At 39.0% G+C, this 18,341-nt stretch overlaps 1 protein-coding gene across 3 annotated transcripts in view; it reads right to left on the bottom strand.

The window, feature by feature from the left end:
* NELL1 (neural EGFL like 1) overlaps positions 1-18,341 on the bottom strand; it is an 821,103-nt gene that overhangs the window by 295,643 nt on the left and 507,119 nt on the right. For all 3 annotated transcript variants that reach the window (XM_003781182.2, XM_003781183.2, XM_003781184.2), the window contains one exon: positions 11,500-11,622. In XM_003781182.2, coding sequence (XP_003781230.1) covers positions 11,500-11,622 — 123 coding nt within the window. The remainder of the gene's footprint in view (positions 1-11,499; positions 11,623-18,341) is intronic.

The raw sequence follows: 18,341 nt of genomic DNA, 5'->3' as shown, positions 1-18,341 counted from the left end.
CCCCCCCCAGAGTAAGGTGACCAGACACCCCACTTTTGGTGGGACAGTCCCGATTTTTAACAATTTGTCCTGCATCCTGCACCATTTTTAAAAAGCCCCAATTTTTGGAAAGAATGCACGACAAGCTAGGGAACACGGGAGAACAGGAAGGGCACATAGGGCTTTCAGCTGCCATGTGGCTATTTTGCCAAGATATGCGTTTTATATTATTTGTGTTTATTTTATAATGCTAAACTTTAATAACAACAAATAATTGTTGAGAACTGATTATGGAGAACTGCTTATCAAAGTTTGCATTGTTGTCAGGCCCCGCCCTCCAGCCCCCCCCCCGCCCCCGCCCCCAATGGTGCACCGCTTTACCAATGTTAAAAAATCTGGTCACCTTATTTTATAGTCACCTTTCACAGGTGAAGAACACTGTTTAGAGAAATTCAATGACTTGCCCAATGTTACCCTGCTAATAAACAGAAGTGCCATACTCTGAGCCCAACAAGGCTCATCTAAAGCCCAGGCAGTTAGTGGCTATTACAGAATTCTCTTTCATCAGCAACACCTCCTTCCTACAACTTACCCTTCTGTTTTCCAACCTAGTTGGAACTGGGTATTCTGTAGCCCACTCACACAGAGGCTATCTACATTTTTACATTATTTGAACCTCAGGAAAAGCAGGGAAGTGAACCCTTCTTGGCTTCCCATTTCCATTGCTAGATTAGGTCCCTTCCTTCCCTTCAGCAAAGTCCTTTCCTCCCTGAGGCTTATTCTGCTCCTTCCGCCCATCGGTCTCTCTCCACCCCTCACATTTATTGAAGCACCTCTTCCCCTGTCATGCTTTTCAGTGATTTCAGAATCAACCCTAACCTCCTCACTCTTCAGTATGACTGCATTTTATATTCTATTGAGAAAATATAAGTTATCGCACTATTTCATCTGTTTTCCATCAAATCTAAAAATCTCTAAACTTCTATTTCCTAGTGTGATATTCCAGTGTAGAGAGGAACTTAGTTTATTAAACTAAGGTGGAGTTCTGGATGTGGAAAGAAGTAATTGTAGTTGGCAGAATTGTTGATGGGTAGCTAAAAAATAGGAAAGAGAAAAATCAAGGAAAACAGTTTTTGTTTTTGTTTTTTTAAATCTGAGCAACCTGGTAAGGAGTGATCCCATTGTTCAGGACAGGAAAGATATAGAACAGGGCAGTCTACTTTGTCAAAAAGAAATCAAGGGTTCTGTCTCGTGGTGCTAAGTCTGAGACATGTGTTAGAGATCTAATTGGCTATTTCAAGTAGATTATTGTTTATGCAATTCTGGAGACATTGGATAAAATGTTGGGGCTGAAAATAACAGTTGTCATAGTCACTAGTATATCGATGATGTTTAAAGCCATTGTGTTTAGAAAAGACTACCCAGGGGAGAGAGGATGTGTTGAGTCACCACAACATTGAGTGATCACAGGGAAGGGTATCTATCAAAGAATCAGAGGAGCTGCCGGAAATAGGTGGAAACCCAAGAGAGTATGAGAAGCGTTTCTGATTTCTGACACAAAATGTTTCAAGAATAAAAGATTAATGGATGATTTCAAATGTTGCAGGGAGGTTGAGTTACATTCAGACTAACGTCTGACCATTGGACTCCCTTTATCTTTTTCCAATTGGCTAACCAGAACCTAGCACCACACCTGGTTCATAGTAGGTACATAATAAATAGGTTTTGAATATTATTTGTAATCCATGCTGATTGCCTTAATTTATAGACTGATCGATTCCACTGCAAAAACAAATTTTAATGTGATTATGGATGGTCTTTCTAAGAAGAGGAAAAGCTTAAATTATAAAACTAAAGAGAATGAGGTAAATGGGAGAAAGAATCATTCAGTGTGGCGGAGAGGAACTACTTGGAAATAAGTGTAGTATCACGTTTCAGCATCCTAAAATAAGGAGTTTTGAATATCTTGAAATGTTGATCATCCCAAAGAGGCTGAGTTGGAAAATTGACTTAGAATTGCCCATAGAATTTTACAAAACTAAAGCAACAAAAAGAAAACATATATTCATTTCTTTCTATCTAAATAACATTATCTCAGCTCCTACAATCTCGAGGTATAAGCAGTTGCCCGATGTGGACATTCTGGAGAACACACAGAGTGGATCAAGGATGTTCCCATGCTTTTCCCGTCTGGGGACTAATTTCAGGTTCTCATGGACAAGAAGCACAGCTGAATGCTGGATCATCACATATCTCAAGAAAAGGGAGAGAGAAAAAAAAAAAAAAAAAAAAAAAGAACTAGAAAAGTGATTCCAGGGTGGCATCCATAGCTTAGTGGGGAGAGCGCCAGTCACATACATTGGGGCTGGTGGGTTTAAACCCGACCTCGGCCTGCTAGAACAATGACAACTGTCAACAAAAAAAATAGCTGGGTGTTGTGGCGGGTGCCTGTAGTTCCAGCTACTTGGGAGGCTGAGGCAAGAGAATCCCTTATGCCCAAGAGGTGGCAACTTGAGACTCTGTCTCAAAAAAAAAAAAGAAAAGAAAAAAAGAAAAAAAAAACTGATTCCAAAGTTCAATTTTGCTTTAGTAAATAAAAATACTTTGGCCGGGCAAAAAAAAAAAAAAAAAAAAAAGAAAAGGGAGAGAGGAGCTATAATGGGCTATTGGGCCAATGTATCAGTAAAAATCAAGTCATGGACTTTTTTTTAAATAAATTTGGGTAATGTGAACTGCCATTCTGCAGTTCACAAATTATTTAGTAAACTTCATTTACGTTAGCCTTTCTTCAAAAGGTGAACTATAGGAAAAAGCATTTTCCACCCAAGGAGCCGGCCGCTCTTGTTTTATTTAATAATACGTATTTAGTAACTTGTTATGTTTCCCCTGTTGCCTTGACTGCCCAGCTTGGTAAGGGTCTCCCAGCTCTAAACCTAGACCATATTAGAATTCCTAAATAAGTGAAGGAGTCTAAAAGAGACCAAATAAAAAAGATATTGCAATGTGTGCTATGCTATGAAGGAATTCACACTTGGGTTGCTTACTGCCTCTCAAATTAGGCCAAGGAATTTGATCATCTTTGATATAACTATATCCAGAATCTGCAGAATTTTGCATGTGCAACATTGAATAGCTGGTTCACTGAGGATTTTCCATAACATTAAAACATTTACTACATATATGATAATTTAATTCACAATTTTAAATTTTTTATTTTTTAGAATGGTGGTCTAAGTTTCATAGTAATTAAAATATCAAGTTATAAGAGCAGAGCTGTTTTGTGTCAAATCAGCTGGTCAATTCTCATTTTGCATCAATACCTGTTTACAGAACACCCCAGGATCTACAAGGTTTTATGTCTGTAGCAAAGGCTGATGTGTAAATGGCTAAGCTTTGCAAGATATGATACATTGAATACTACAAGCATAATTGAGAGGAGAAACAATTTATTCTAATTCAAAAGATGAAGGAAAAATGTAATTTGAGCTGGACTGTGTGGGATGAATTTGATTTCAATTGGAAGAAGAAGAGTATAAAAGAAAGCACTCCAGTATAATGAATGATCTGAAGGACAGGGAAGGGGCCAGGAAATCATCTGGCCAGGCCTGCTGTGAGAATGGTTACTTAACTCTCAAGTGTGACTGGTAAGGTAATAGGGAGAGATGGTATCACAAGAAATGAGGCTCAACATATCCAGATGGGGCCACATGTCACAGGGCCTGAGTACCTTGTTAATGAATTTAGAGTTTACTCAAAAGAAATTCGTTTTTTAAAGAGAAAAATTATGTAATGGTTTTTCCATCAGTCTGTAGCCCACCTCTTAGGTCTATACATATTTAAGCATAGCATCATTGTACTCTTGACAAACTACTTCTTTTTTTTTCTTTAATGAATCATATCTGTGTACATTAATGCTATGGTGGGGTACAGAGTGCTGTTGCTATATACAATTTGAAATACTTTCATCCAACTGGTTAACATAGCCTTCATGTCCTTTTCTTAGTTATTGTGTTAAGACATTTATATTCTATATTTAGAGAGATTCACATGTACCCTTATAGGATAAACCATAGGTGTAATCCCACCAATCACCCTCCCTCCGCCCATTCTCCCCACTCCCTCCCCTCCCTTTCTTCACATTCTTGGGCTAAAATTGGGTTATCGTTTTCCATTATCACTATGTGCTAAAATTTGTATCCCTGTGATAACAGCACTTTGTAATAACTAATTGGACTAATAGAATTGCCATCCACATTCACATCAGCCTTGTCTTTTTGTTTATAATTTGACCACTCATAGTACAACAGCCCTAAAGAAATTTAAAAGTCATATTGTTTACAATATTTTCAAAATGACCCTGAAGAGAATCTTAAATACTGCCAATGGCACACCCTCTCCCATCAGTCTCTACAGGTATAAAATTTTAGGTGGCTCTTAATTACTAAAAGCAGAGAAAACATTTGCTGCAAGGATTCTTCTTATTGACTAAGTAATCCACCTACTTTCTAACTTTATGAATCAATCAGATGTGAGATGCAGTTTCAAATCCTTTCTTGAACTGTTAAGAAATTGCTGTATAACCAGACATGCACTCTCAGAAATACACTCACAATCCTTCCCCGTTTTTCAATATGAATGTATTACTACAAATGGACTCAGCCATCATTGAGTCCAACCATTCCGTAATGTCAGGCGATCTTACCCATCATCTTTCTTTCCATCGTTTCGTCTATACCCCTAAAGGCAGAATTTTAGATTGGTTCCTTCCTGAATTCTTCCTCATTACATTAACCACGTTTCAAAACTATGTCTAGGGTGTTGTAAATACTTTTGCCAAAGGCTTCCTATTTCCCTTGCTATTTGTTTCAAAATCCCCAAATTTCATCTTCTCTGATTCACAGCCCAGTAGTTTATAAATTTTATTGTCTCCGGTGATACCTCACTGCAGCAACTTCCCTTCCTCCTATTCTCCCTCTCTCTTTCTCTCATATTGCCTGCGAGCCTTTGAAAAAACCATCGCACACGTGAGCTATCAATTCCACTCATTTAATTCAGGATTTTGTTGACATCTTTGATATGAGCTGTCACATTCATCTGTCTCTAACAAACCTTCTCCAGTCTTCTGTTTCTGACTTTCTGTGTTTTCCTTGTATACAATTTATCCAGCATCTCATCAAACAGAAATGTTTGATGTCTAAGAAGCAACCCTTTTACACATGTGCTCAATGCAAATGTGCTCATGAAGAATGACTCCACAGCACTACAGGCTTCTAAAGCACCTTAAAATAAAGATCTACCTATGTTCCTGGAATTTCTACCATGGACTGAACTTTATTGTAATAATTTCCTTGGAAAGCCCGTCACCCATCCATTGACCAGTGGACGTGAAAGTTGCTTTGCCTGTCTTCCTTAGGGAGCAGTGGTTTCTCAAGCTGGGAATTAGGCTTAGGTGAGCTTTGCACTGTGGTATCCCAGGCAGACTTCTGCTTTCTTGTAAAATCTTCTAGAGACAAAGGTGCATACTCCATAGCAAGGGATCTTTGCATGTTTACTCATCAGGAAACTTCTGAGCACTGTGCTATGCTCTGCTCTGTGCTTAAATATTAATTACAGAGATGCATAAGCCGTGGCCTACAGGAAACACACACGCAAACAGACAACTTTAATTTGAGATGATAGGTGCTAAGTGTTAGGAGGGCATCTTTTTTTTCCAGATTAATATAAGAATACAAACAATTAGGTTACAATGTTTGCTTTTGTTAGGTAAAGTCTCTGTTGTAGTTGTGCCCTAAAACCAGGAGGTGTGCCATATACCCCTACGTTGTACCCCTTAGATGGGAGCACACCAATCCCAGGGAGGGCATCTGGGGAGCACAAAGAAGGGAAGGTCACATAGCCTGAGACATCAGGGTGGGCTTCCAGGACTTGAACAGCTAGGAGAAGGGAACTTACATCACCATAGACTATAGAGTCATTAAGAAGGTCCCCCGAGGATTTGAAAATAAATACTGGGCAAAGAAAGATTAATTAATCTATTTCTTTACACAACAGAAGGTCATTGAGAAAGCATCAGGAGTCTGAAACCACTCACTATCTCCTGACATGCTGGAGGGGGTTGGGCAAGCACCTTGCACTAGCTCTAAAATAGTCTCCAAAGTGACTGTGCCTCTGGTGGAGATGGTCAACAGATAGGGAAGTCGTGAGCCAATAAAACCCCCAGCTAACACATTTACTCTAATTTCTCATTTAAATAATTCTGAATAAAATTGTTTAAAGGCTCCCTGTATCTTTCATTTAATTGTGAAGATGGGATTACAATGCAAACATTTTGCTAATTCTTGATAGAAGTTGGAGAGCCAGAGCAGGAGATGCTTCTTTTTCCATTTAACTGATTTCCCTAAGAGCAATCTCTCTTTGGCCTATAGACCCACCTGCTCCTCCTTTCCTGAAAGTTGGTGAATGGGAGAGAGGAACTGGACATGTCGGACATGTGTGGCTCAGCCCTTCCCACACTTAGGCTCTAGGGACCAACATGGCTGCAGGAAACACATATTCTGGGCTTTCTCAGCTGCCATAAAATGTAAGAGGAAGACTCGCTTACATGGAGATAGGTTTCCCTGGTTCACCTAAGATTGGCTGCATAAGACTAATTTGGGGGTTAAATACTATGAATGCTCTTGCTGTCCCCCACACATGCCATGTTCTCTAGCATAATCTTTATAGGTTTTGATGTTGACATTTTGGTTGCTAAAGCTTTATTTCCTTATCTGATTCTCGGTTGATTCCAAACATAGGTGAAACAAGGGTGCTATTTCTAGGCACTCTTTAAACCACAATAGCTCTCACAATATATTAATACACTGTCTCAAGTTTTGGACCCTGCAAGACACAGGATCTGACCCTCAACCCCTCAAACAAATAGAGTTCCAGTACACAAAGAGAGAAGTATGAAAACAACTCAAAGAAACAGAAAGGAGATGGGAGGAGAGAATAATATGAGCATTTCGTCCCCTGCAATAACAGTTCCTATGTGCCGGACATCTTTTAACCCTTAGGTTCTATGACACACCTGAGAAACCCAGTGACAAAATTTCGTACTTTAACTCATTCTAGTAGACAGTAGACACGGCCAACTTCACAAGCATGTGACCAGGGCCATTGCACAGGGACCCTGCGGAGGCAGTGGCAATTTGGTGGGAATGAAGAGGCAGGGTGGCATAATTGGGGTCAGCAGAAGACAGTTGAGACTCCATCCTGGAGAGCCAGGAAGGTGCTGGGAGGTGGGACCACACCTGAGTTAAGGTCCCCAAACATCCAGAGCCTGCTCCTTTATCTTACTGGACTTTCCTTACAAGAAACATCCAAATATGAAATTATTAAGAACTTCAAGATGGTGACCACGGAATATTAAATCTCATGCAAGGGTCTTAGATGTGGACATGACATGAGAAGTTGGGGCAGAAACACACATGCTCTGGTGTTTCTGGGAACAGTGTAGTGCCAACACCTGCACTGAGTTGGCAGCAGCCTGGTACATTCTACAGGTGATCCAGAGAACAGGAGCAGAGACTGCAAACCCAGTGAAAGTCTCCCATCTATTATGGATTAGGGTGGAGGGATAGAGGGAAGAGGGACGACTGACTCAACTTCCATGCCCCAGGTCATGGTACCTTGGTAATAGAAGCTGGGAACCCCAAAGTTGGTGGGCTACATGAGTGTGCCAGGTGGCAGGATGGGATGGAACCACCTATGAGGGTCAGCATTCACCTTGAGACTATCCCTATGTTCAAGGGAGCAACATTAAACAGCAAATACAGAACACTATAGCAGGAGAAAGAGACTGGGGCCGAGGGAGGGAAGAGAAACTCTGTATTTTAGTACCTTTAGATGGCAGGTCTTTCCTGCTATTGAACCAGGAGCCCACACTGGTATTTTTCTCAGGGCTCTGCAAATCACATATCCAGTTTTGCCAGTAGATTCCTATTATTTGAAACCAAAGGAATCTTAATACATATATGCTTTTCTGCAAGGCTCTGTATTTGCAGAAAGTCCTTATAAGCCTCTTTAACATGAGATAATATCATTTTGTAAACTGTTCCAGGGCTGTAAGCATTTGTTCAAATTCTTTTCCAACACTAAACAGTGAAACCCCAGGGACTTTGTTTACCTTGGCATTTGCTCTTTCAGTGCCCAGAACTATGTTCTAGACACAGAATTCATGCTCACGGTGTGTTCATAAAATAAATGTCAATATGATCAGTCATTAAGACAAGAATGCTTTCAAGGATCACCACATCTTATCCAGAGCTAATGATGGATAAAAAGGAAGGCTTAGTCTATCAGCTACATATTGACAATGGCCTAGTGAAAGCCTGCTTTCCCTTACAGCATTAATGCGGGGCTGGGAAAGCAGATAAACACTCTTCTGCAGATAAGCCTAACCCCCACGTTAGGTTATGCAAATCTGATTTGAAACTGTTTGCAGGCATTTTGTCCATTTAACCTCGGATGGGAAAATATTTAGCAACACATATTGCACCGTTTCAAAAGCACTTCAGTCTATTTAACAAATACATGAACAAAAATAATTATCTATCATTATTGTATTCTCTCTTCCCTTTATTTTCTTTTTGGTTTCTAGTTACGGGGGTGGGGGCAGTGATTAAAAGACGACCAGTCAAGGAAGAAGAGGCAGGGTGGCACCTGTGGCTCAGGGAGTAGGACGACAGCCCCATATACTAGAGGTGGCAAGTTCAAATCCAGCCCCAGCCAAAAAGTGCAAAGAGAAAGGGGGAAGGGAAGAAAAAGATAAAAGAAAAACAGAAGGGAAGGGAGGAAAAAAAGGGAGAGGAAAATTAAAAGCAGTTCTACTGTTTGAGTTAAATCCAATTCAACTATGTCTCATTCAAGATTTATCTGCAAAATAGAATAACAGCATCAATCTCCCAAGGCTATGGTGGAAACTAAATGAACTAAATGAGATGGCATATCTGAACACATCCAGCAAAGTGTCTTGCACATACGTGGTGATAGTTATTGAAACAAATATGTATTTTTTTGATCCATTTGAAGACAAATCTCCTAAATGGGCATTAGACACTTGGAAAGCCATCAGAGAGAATTGACACCAATTAGTATTGTTTTAAAAATGGCTACCTTGTGTCGCACTTGTCAATAAAAGCAGTACCTATTTATTTCTACTCAGATTTAGTGAAGTTTATGATTATCACCGTGTCTATAAAAGTTTTTATATATTTAACACTTAAAAAAAAGAATTAGTTCAGGTTTTCTGGTTATCCTTGCCCAATTCTCACTCTAAATGTCTCAATGATAGGTGATAAAGTTTACCTCTAAAATGGACACCCCAAAACTGAGTCACAGATTTGGGTTCCTCAGGCAGAAGGCTCAGGTTCAGGCCAGCCATGAACTGCCACCTTCCTCCTCCTCTTCTTTTTTCTTTCTTATATTGCTAGTAAGGCTGCCTCTACTTTGTACAGCATTTTATAGCTTAAAACACATCATTGCATGTCCCTTAGTAATTCTTGGCAAAAATATGGTTCCATAAACAGGGAAAGTGATAGGAACAAAATTTTAATATGTAAAAATATGAAAGTTAGAACTCACCAGTAATGAAAGCAAATCTAAGCCCAGGCTTTATGAGCTCCTTGAGCAAATTCTTCAACTACACCACAATGTCTTACCAAGCAGTGTTGATGAAACACAGGATTTCCCCCTAACATGTTGAGGTCAACAGAACTGGTCATGAGAATTACTTTAAGAAAATTATTATCCCTAATTCATAACTTTCAAAAGAACCTACATTTCCCATCAGAGTCTGTGAATACCAGGAACATTTAAACTTATATTTTTCACCATTGGACTTACAAAATTCTACAGAGGTGAAGTCACCACCTATTTTAACAGCAAGAGAGGACTTGGCAGACTCACTGAACAGGGAAGTTAATATTATTTTACGAGGTAACCTAATTCTGAAAAAATGCATTAAAATCAAATTCCTATGTCGCTCCTCAGAGTTACAGCATGAGCGTGCAGGAACCAGTAGTGGGCTTGATAATCCATTGAACTGTATTTTGTTTTGGAAATTTCCTCAGCCTTTTAGTAATAGCTGAGCACAAGTTCATCTGCCTCATGTAACTTTAAAAAACAAACACTCAAATATTCATGTATAAATTCCCATTGGAAGAGATACAAATAATACAGAATTTACAGCAACAAATGAATGTTCTTTTTCCATATCCCCATGGGTAATAAAATGAATAGTTTGTATGTTTTCAGTCTTGACACAGTGACATAAGTAACTGTATATGGATACTTTTTAAATACTAACTTAGATATGCAATAATGTCACGTGTCATGTTGTCCAGTAACTTGATTTTTTCTTTTGTCAAAAGAAAAGAAAATATGTCTTGAGGATCTGTGTGTATGCTCGTGTGTACACACACAAGCTTATAGTTTCAAACTCCCTGCATTCTATCCCTTAACATGACTGTGCCAAAATATATTTCATCATTCTATTACTGATGGATATTTTTATTGTTTCCAGTGTTCAGTGAATACATACAATGCTTCAGAAATGTTACTCTATGGACATGTTTCTCTCTTCATGAGCTTATGCTTTTCTGGAACGACTTTCTAGAAGTAAAAGGGATGGAATCCAAGAGAATGCTGGCTTTGGATAACCATAGATGTTGCCAGATTGCTGTACACAAAGAGTTAAATCATTTACAGTCACAGGCATGTATGAGGCTATCCCTTTACCCTACCCCTACCAACATGGCATAAAATCAATCTTTTAAAATTCTGCCCAATCCAATGAACTTGGTTTTTGAAAGTTATTTCTTTCTCATTACATGGATTGTTTTATATCTGGGTTCCCTATTCCACACCATTGGTCTATGTCTATTTTTGTGCCAATACCATGATATTTTGGTTACTATAGACTTGGGGTATAGTTTGAAATCTGTTAATGTGATGCCTCCAGATTTGTTCTTAAGATTGCTTTGGCTATTTGGGCTTCTTTCTGGTTCTAAATGAAACCCTCATAAACCAGAAGGAGGAATTTCAACCTTATTCTAAATGTAGAGGGAATCCAGAACCCTGACTTCTGAACTGCTCAGCTACTCCCAAACACAATGTTTCCTATTCAAGCAGCTCCCTGAAGTGTGGACAGTAACAACGTCCACTTATGCCCTGATCAAAGCCCACACCAGCAGTTAGCGTCTCCCTTCCAAACTCAGGCCAAGAGACAGAGCTGAGCAGACACCCAGTTGTGAAGCCATGCCCCTGACCCACATCCTCACCATTTTCTTTACTAAAATCCTAAACACAAAGTATTTTTCTTTTTCTCTGCTGTACTGTGGCCCTTGCCAGCTGATAAACCAGGAGCATGAACTCTGTCCATTTTCAGCCACTAAAGTGGCCAAAAGGGTCTGCCACACCAGCACCAGCAGCCCAGGCAGGGCACCAGCTCCCAGCTCGCCCCCAAGGCAGCAAGCTCACCTCTGCAGATGGTCCCGTTCCCCACGTAGCCTGGCTTGCAGGTGCAGCTGTGTCCCTGGACAGTGTTGGTGCAGATGGCATTCTCGTCACAGTTGTGCTGCCCGCCACCACATTCATCGTGCTCTGTTTGCAGGGTGAAAGAGAAAGAGAGATACTTTTTCTTAAGTTGGAATCACTGGTTGAGAAAAGTTACCTGGAACTCAACAAATAAGAATGACAGTGACAACCATGTATCTAGACCTTACTATGTGCCTGGTAATTTCTGCTAAAATCTAAATTCTGAAAGATGGGTGTTATTATTCCACTTTGCAGAGGAATCAAACAACTTACGTAAGTCATATGATTGGGGACTGCTGTTCTAAGGTCATTGTTTTTTCCACCTTCTAAAAAGGTTTCCAAGAGGTTCCAAGGCAATTGGTGCCTACTGAAGGCAATTTTTCACCCCATTCCCTTGGAAATATTTGACACATCTGAGGGTATTTTGTGTTGTCATGGCTGAGGACAGGAAGGGTCACCAGAACCTAGTTGGTAGAGGTTATGGATGATGCCAATTTTCTTACACAGTGCAAGAAAGCCAACAGCAAAGAATTAACTGGCACAAAGTGTCAGCAGCACCATCACAGAGAAAACTTCCTCTAAGGTTTACAAGAAAAGGAAACAAACCCATATATCCAATTCTATGGCTTCTGCAGAACAAAAGGATTAAATATGAAGAGGCAGGCCCGTGAATGTAGCCTAGTAAAGGAGCATTTACCAGAAATGTTTCAAAGGAGTAGCTCTGGCCATGGGAACACCGGTGGAAGCACAGGGACAGAAAAGGGATGTGTTCGCTCTGGAGACTCTGTTTAAGCATCCTCAGTAGTTTAACCCGAGTTTTCCATATACTCCACTTTCAAAGGTTTCAGAATCTAACCTTGGGGTTGTCGCCTGATGTACAGTGACATGTTCATATTAATAAAAGTTCTAATTACTGTACAATCCTTAATCCACCGGAAATGGAAGGAAATGGATCTAAACCCACAAAGCAGATAGAAATATTTCCAGTTAGAAACCAAGATTTCATAAATAACTATGATTTCCTCTCATAATCAGGATTATTTCGCAATCAGGACACTTGGAGAACTGTCCAAATGACTACTCTGCAGATGAGCAATATGGGAAGCTTAAGCCCTTTATCCCTTTAACACCTGCTGGGATAACTTCTTAGACATTCTAAGAAGAAAAATCAAGTAGAGGCATTTAATTCATAAATGGTTGTAAAACATGAGTGGAAATCTTAGCTAGAAACCTTGAAGTAATAACACTAATTGGAACAAAACTAAAAACTCAATATAGTTTGTTAAGTGAACTGTTAAATCAATGTTCCAATCAATGGAAATTTCATTCATCTCCATTAATTTTTATTTCAAACTTCCTTATAGGGACTTAGCAATGAGAGAGTTTAACTCCTGGAAAATAGAGATGTTTTAGTCACACACACACACACACAACTGAGGTAAAGCACTCATATACACCTGACTCTTGATTTAACACCTTGGATTTTCCAAGACAATTTTTCTTTAGGACTTAAAACCAACCCAGACTATCAGTGAGAAATGTGTATAGGTTAGCAAGTAGTGAGAAAAAAAGAGAAGATTTATGAAGACACAATTCTGGCCCAGGCTAAAGTCATCTCCACCACACTCCAGATAGACTGTAACTCTGTGGATGTCTAATCAAATTTAAAACCTACCAAGCACCTAGTAGGAACAGGTGCAATACCAGATGATGTTAGGAACACAAAAAAGTCTAAAAGTATAGACTTAGACTCCCAGAATTTTCAGTCTCCTTATTTAAATACATTTAATAAATAATTATTATGGTCTTTATTGGGAATTCAAAGTTGAGTAGATACAGTCTCTGCTCATATGAACATTTTAATAGGGATAACTAACCGGAAAACAAAAGAGAAGTGATAAGAGTTATAAGGAGTTGACCTTATATTTTATCATGAAAACAGAACATATTTTGGAGTGAAAGGGTGCTCCACTAATCATTACAATGGAATAACAGGCATAACTCAGAATAACTGTGGCAAACCACCATGTGTGCGCATGCTAGATAAACAGAATAAAGATAAACTGGACTGAAAGTTCATCAGAGAGAAGAAATTGCTTTTAACAGCAAGAAGAGAAAAGTCTCACAAAATATTTATATATACTTTTCATTAAATCATAGCTGTGTACATTAATGTAATCACAGGGTACCATGTGCTGGTTTTGTATACAATTTGAAATATTTTCATCAAACTGGTTAACACAGCCTTCATGGCATTTTCTTAGTTATTGTGTTAAGACATTTATATTTTACACCTAGTAAATTTCACATGTATCCTTATAAGATGCACCATAGGTATGGTCCTACCACTTACAAGAATGGTCATGGTTTTCTCAGCTAAAGTTGCCCACGACGGGCACCTTAGGCAAAAGAACAGTGTAGAGAAAGGGATGGTTTTGTGCAACATTCCAAAAGTGGTCCCTCCTTAACCTACCTGGTCTTTTGCCTCAACATGCTTGAAGTAAACACCTTTGTCTGATGAGGTGGCCTCCTCATTGTTCTGCAAATGTATGAGTTCGCCCCTAACTCTCCAGTCTTTCAAGTTGTTCCCCTAACCCAAAATATTCCACCAATATATGAAAATAGTCAGTATACCTGCATTCTTGCCAGGCTTCAAATACTAGTTCAAACCTGTACTCTGGCCACACTCACGAAGCTTTCCACACCTTCTCTCTAGACCACGAATGTCATCCTTTGTGGAACTTTCATAAAATTTAACATATTTCCCTCTTTGGAGGCAATCATATCATAATATATTGTGATGATATTTATAATTTATATCATTAATCCTTTAATTAACTCATTGACTAGAAGAGAGGAATTGCAGCATGTTTTCTATAATCCTCACTCACCTGTCAGCATTTCATATACTGGTATTGAACCTTTAAGAGTGTCAAGGGCAGTGCCTATGGCTCAAAGGAGTAGGGCACTGACCCAGAGATGGCAGGTTCAAGCCTGGCCCCAGCCAAAAAAAAAAAAAAAAAAAAAGAAAGAAAGAAAAGAAAAGAGTGTCAAGCACCATATAAAATATTTTATATAGGATTAAATGGCCATTTGATCCTATAATTCCTCTACTAAGTATATATCCAGAAGACCAAAATCACACTACAATAAATGTATTTGTATCAGAATGTTCATCGCAGCCCAATTCATAATTGCTAGATCATGGAAAAAGCCCAAGTGCCCATCTACTCACGAATGGATCAATAAATTGTGGTATATGTACACCATGGAATACTATGCAGCCATAAAGAAGGACGGAGACTTTACCTCCTTCATGTTTACATGGATGGAGCTGGAAAATATTCTTCTTAGCAAAGTATCTTAAGAATGGAAGAAAAAGTATCCAATGTATTCAGACCTACTATGAATTAACTTATAGCTTTCATAGGAAAACTATAACCCAATTTTAGCCCAAGAATATGGGAAAAGGGGAGAGGGAGGAGAGGGGAGGAGGGAAGATGGGTGGAGGGAGGGTGATTGGTGGGATTATGCCCATGGTTTATCCTATAAAGGTACATGCAAATCTCTCTAAATGTAGAATATAAATGTCTTAACACAATAACTAAGAAAATGACATGAAAGCTATGTTAACCAGTTGGATGAAAGTATTTCAAATTGTATATAGCAATAGCACTCTGTACCCCATGATAGCATTAATGTACACAGATATGATTTAATAAAAAAACTTAAAAATATATTTTATATATAGTGTATCATTTAATTCTCCTAAGAATAAAGTTAAATAAGTCTATTCATTTCACAATGAAGGAATTGAAACAAAAAAACTTTAAATAACCCACCTATGATCATAGAACCAGTAAGTAGTATTCAAATATGTGAATACAGACATTGAGAGAAAACACACACCACTGAGCAGCAGAACTTAATTTAGATTTGGCTAAAATGAAATCAAGATATACAGAAGTTATTCCACAATGCCAAAGTTGAAGGCTGTCTTATTTTCTTCTAGCCCCAAATTCCCATTGAGATATCTGTCATATTTCCTGAGAATATATAACCTATTGCAAAAGGACCAAGGCTATGACACCTACGTATTTCATTTTCCATAGCCATGCCCAAGTTTTCAAAGTGACTAGCACCTTCAAAACTATATTTGACAGAGAGAACCAAAAAATAATATGGTTTCCTTTTAAAAATACCACACTTCTTTCCAGCTGCAGGAAAGGCTTCAAAAGACCAAAGTGGACTGGGATAGAAGTTAAAAGTAGATTCAGAACCACCCATCCTGGATTAGAAGATCCTAGGTTTGGTGGTATGAATAACTAGCTACATGAACTTGAGTGAATTACTTAACTTCTCTGTGTCTTAGTTTCATAATTTTTTTTATTAAATCATAGCTGTGTACATTAATACAGTCATGGGGTACAGTGTGCTGTTTTTATATACAATTTAAAATATTTTCATCAAACTGGTTAATGTAGCCTTCATGTCATTTTCTTAGTTATTGTGTTAAGACATTTATATTCTACAATTAGAAAGATTTACATGTACCCTTATAAGATGAACCATAGGCGTGTTCCCAGCAATCACCATCCCTCCACCCATCCTCCCCCCTCCTTGCCCCTCCCTCTCACCTTTCCCCATATTCTTGGGCTATAATTGGGTTATAATTTTCCTATGAAAGCTATAAATTAGTTTCATAGTAGGTCTGAATACATTGGATACTTTTTCTTCCATTCTTAAGATACTTTGCTAAGAAGAATATTTTCCAGCTCCATCCATGTAAACATGAAGGAGGTAAAGTCTCCATCCTTCTTTATGGCTGCTAGTATTCCATGGTATACATATACCACAATTTATTGATCCATTCATGGGTAGATGGGCACTTGGGCTTCTTCCTTGACCTAGAAATTATGAATTGGGCTGCAGTAAACATTCTGGTATGAATATCTTTGTTGTAGTGTGATTTTTGGTCTTCTGGATAAAATGTGAATGACAATAGAACCTATCTTATGGGAATGTTGTGAGAATTAAACTAGTTAATATAGGCAGAACACTTTTATAATACATTGTAACTAGTAAGTATGTTATAAGCCTAAGTTATAGTATCACTGTTCTTGCTATTACTATTGGTATTACTACTGGTAATACTGGTACCAATTACCTGCAGGCAGACTTAATCAACAGATTGTGGTTCAAATTGATTGCGAAAGATATCAACAAGATGATTGACTTGGGGTGCTCAGCACTTACCTCCTCATAAAGAAGAACCCAAACAACAAACAGATAACCATACATCAAACAAAGTATCCAAGGAAAACAGTAGAATTCAGCAGAAAAGTGATAAAGACCACATAAGGCAGAGAAACTCAGGGTGACAGTATAGAGAAGGTAAAAAGCATTCAGCGTTGAGTGCTTGAAGCCAAGAAGGACTCCTCATTGTGGAGAGAATGAAAGTGTGAGATACCTAGCAGTCTATATTTCTACCACAGACATCTGCAATCCTAGCTACAGAAGACTTGCACAGCCCTCAAATGCTATAAACCCAGTGTAGGTAGTTGCTAAGAATCTAAGCAACTCCATATTTCCAGAGAAGGAATTTACACTGGGTCACCCCCACTCTCTCAGATGCATGAAATACAATGTCATTTTACAAGTGGAGCTATCACCAGAATGCAGTTTTCCTAGGGCCCAACAGTCTCTGCATGTCCATGTCCCTGCTGACACCACATGTACCCAGAAGGCTGGAGCATGTGACACCAGCTGGACATAGTGGTATAGCCACAGCTGTGGCACCTGAGCCCGTGTAGCACACTATACCTCAGGGAACAGCCTGCCACCACATCTGGATCCCTGCTTTCTTAGTGGCAGACCTGCCAAGTAACCTGAAAGTGTAACCCAGAGGCCTGAGGACTTGCACAATTCTTGGGAGAAATATGAAAATTCAGATACAGGAAGCTCAAAGATCCCTCAAACAAATTCAACCCCCAGTGTCTTCTCCAAAGAATGTTATCATCAAAATTTCAAAAGCTAAAGACAAAGAAAAAATTCCAAAAATGTCAAGAAAAAACCAGCATCATAATGCATCTAAGGGAAACCCTATCAGATTAACAGCTGATTTCATACGACAAAACTTACAGGCCAAGAGAAAATAGAAAGATGTATTCAAAGTAGTGAAGGAAAAAAATAAAACTGCTAGCCAAGAATACTAAACTCAGGCTCAGCGCCTATAGCTCAACCGGCTAAGGCGCCAGCCACGTACACCTAAGGTGGCGGGTTCAAATCCCCAGCCCGGACCCGCCAAATAGCAATAATGGCTGCAACCAAAAAATAGCCAGGCGTTGTGGCGGGCGCCTGTGGTCCCAGCTACTTGGGAGGCAGAGGCAGGAGACTCGCTTGAGCCCAGGAGTTGGAGGTTGCTATGAGCTGTAATGCCATGGCACTCTACCCAGGGGGACAGCTTGAGGCTCTGTCTCAAAAAAAAAAAAAAAAAGAATACTAAACTCAAACAATCTATCCTTCAGAAGGAAAAATAAACTTTCTCCCAGACAAGCAAAAAACAAAGTGAATTGATCACACTAGACTTGCCTTACAAGGAATGCTGAAGGGAGCCCTACATCGGTAAGTGAAAAGACAGTACAAGCCATCAGGAAACACATGAATGTGTAAAACTCACTGGTAGAACAGGTACCAAAATGAGAAAGAAAAAAGAATAAAATGTTACCATTATAGAAAACCACCCAATCACAAAGACAAATAGAAAGAAAGGAAGGAAAAGAAAA

This window comes from Otolemur garnettii, unplaced genomic scaffold (assembly GCF_000181295.1).
Source record: "Otolemur garnettii isolate 467f Iridium unplaced genomic scaffold, OtoGar3 scaffold00001, whole genome shotgun sequence".
Classification (NCBI taxonomy): domain Eukaryota; kingdom Metazoa; phylum Chordata; class Mammalia; order Primates; family Galagidae; genus Otolemur; species Otolemur garnettii.
The sequence above is the reverse complement of the archived record's forward strand: the minus strand, read 5'-3'. Positions and strand labels throughout refer to the sequence as shown.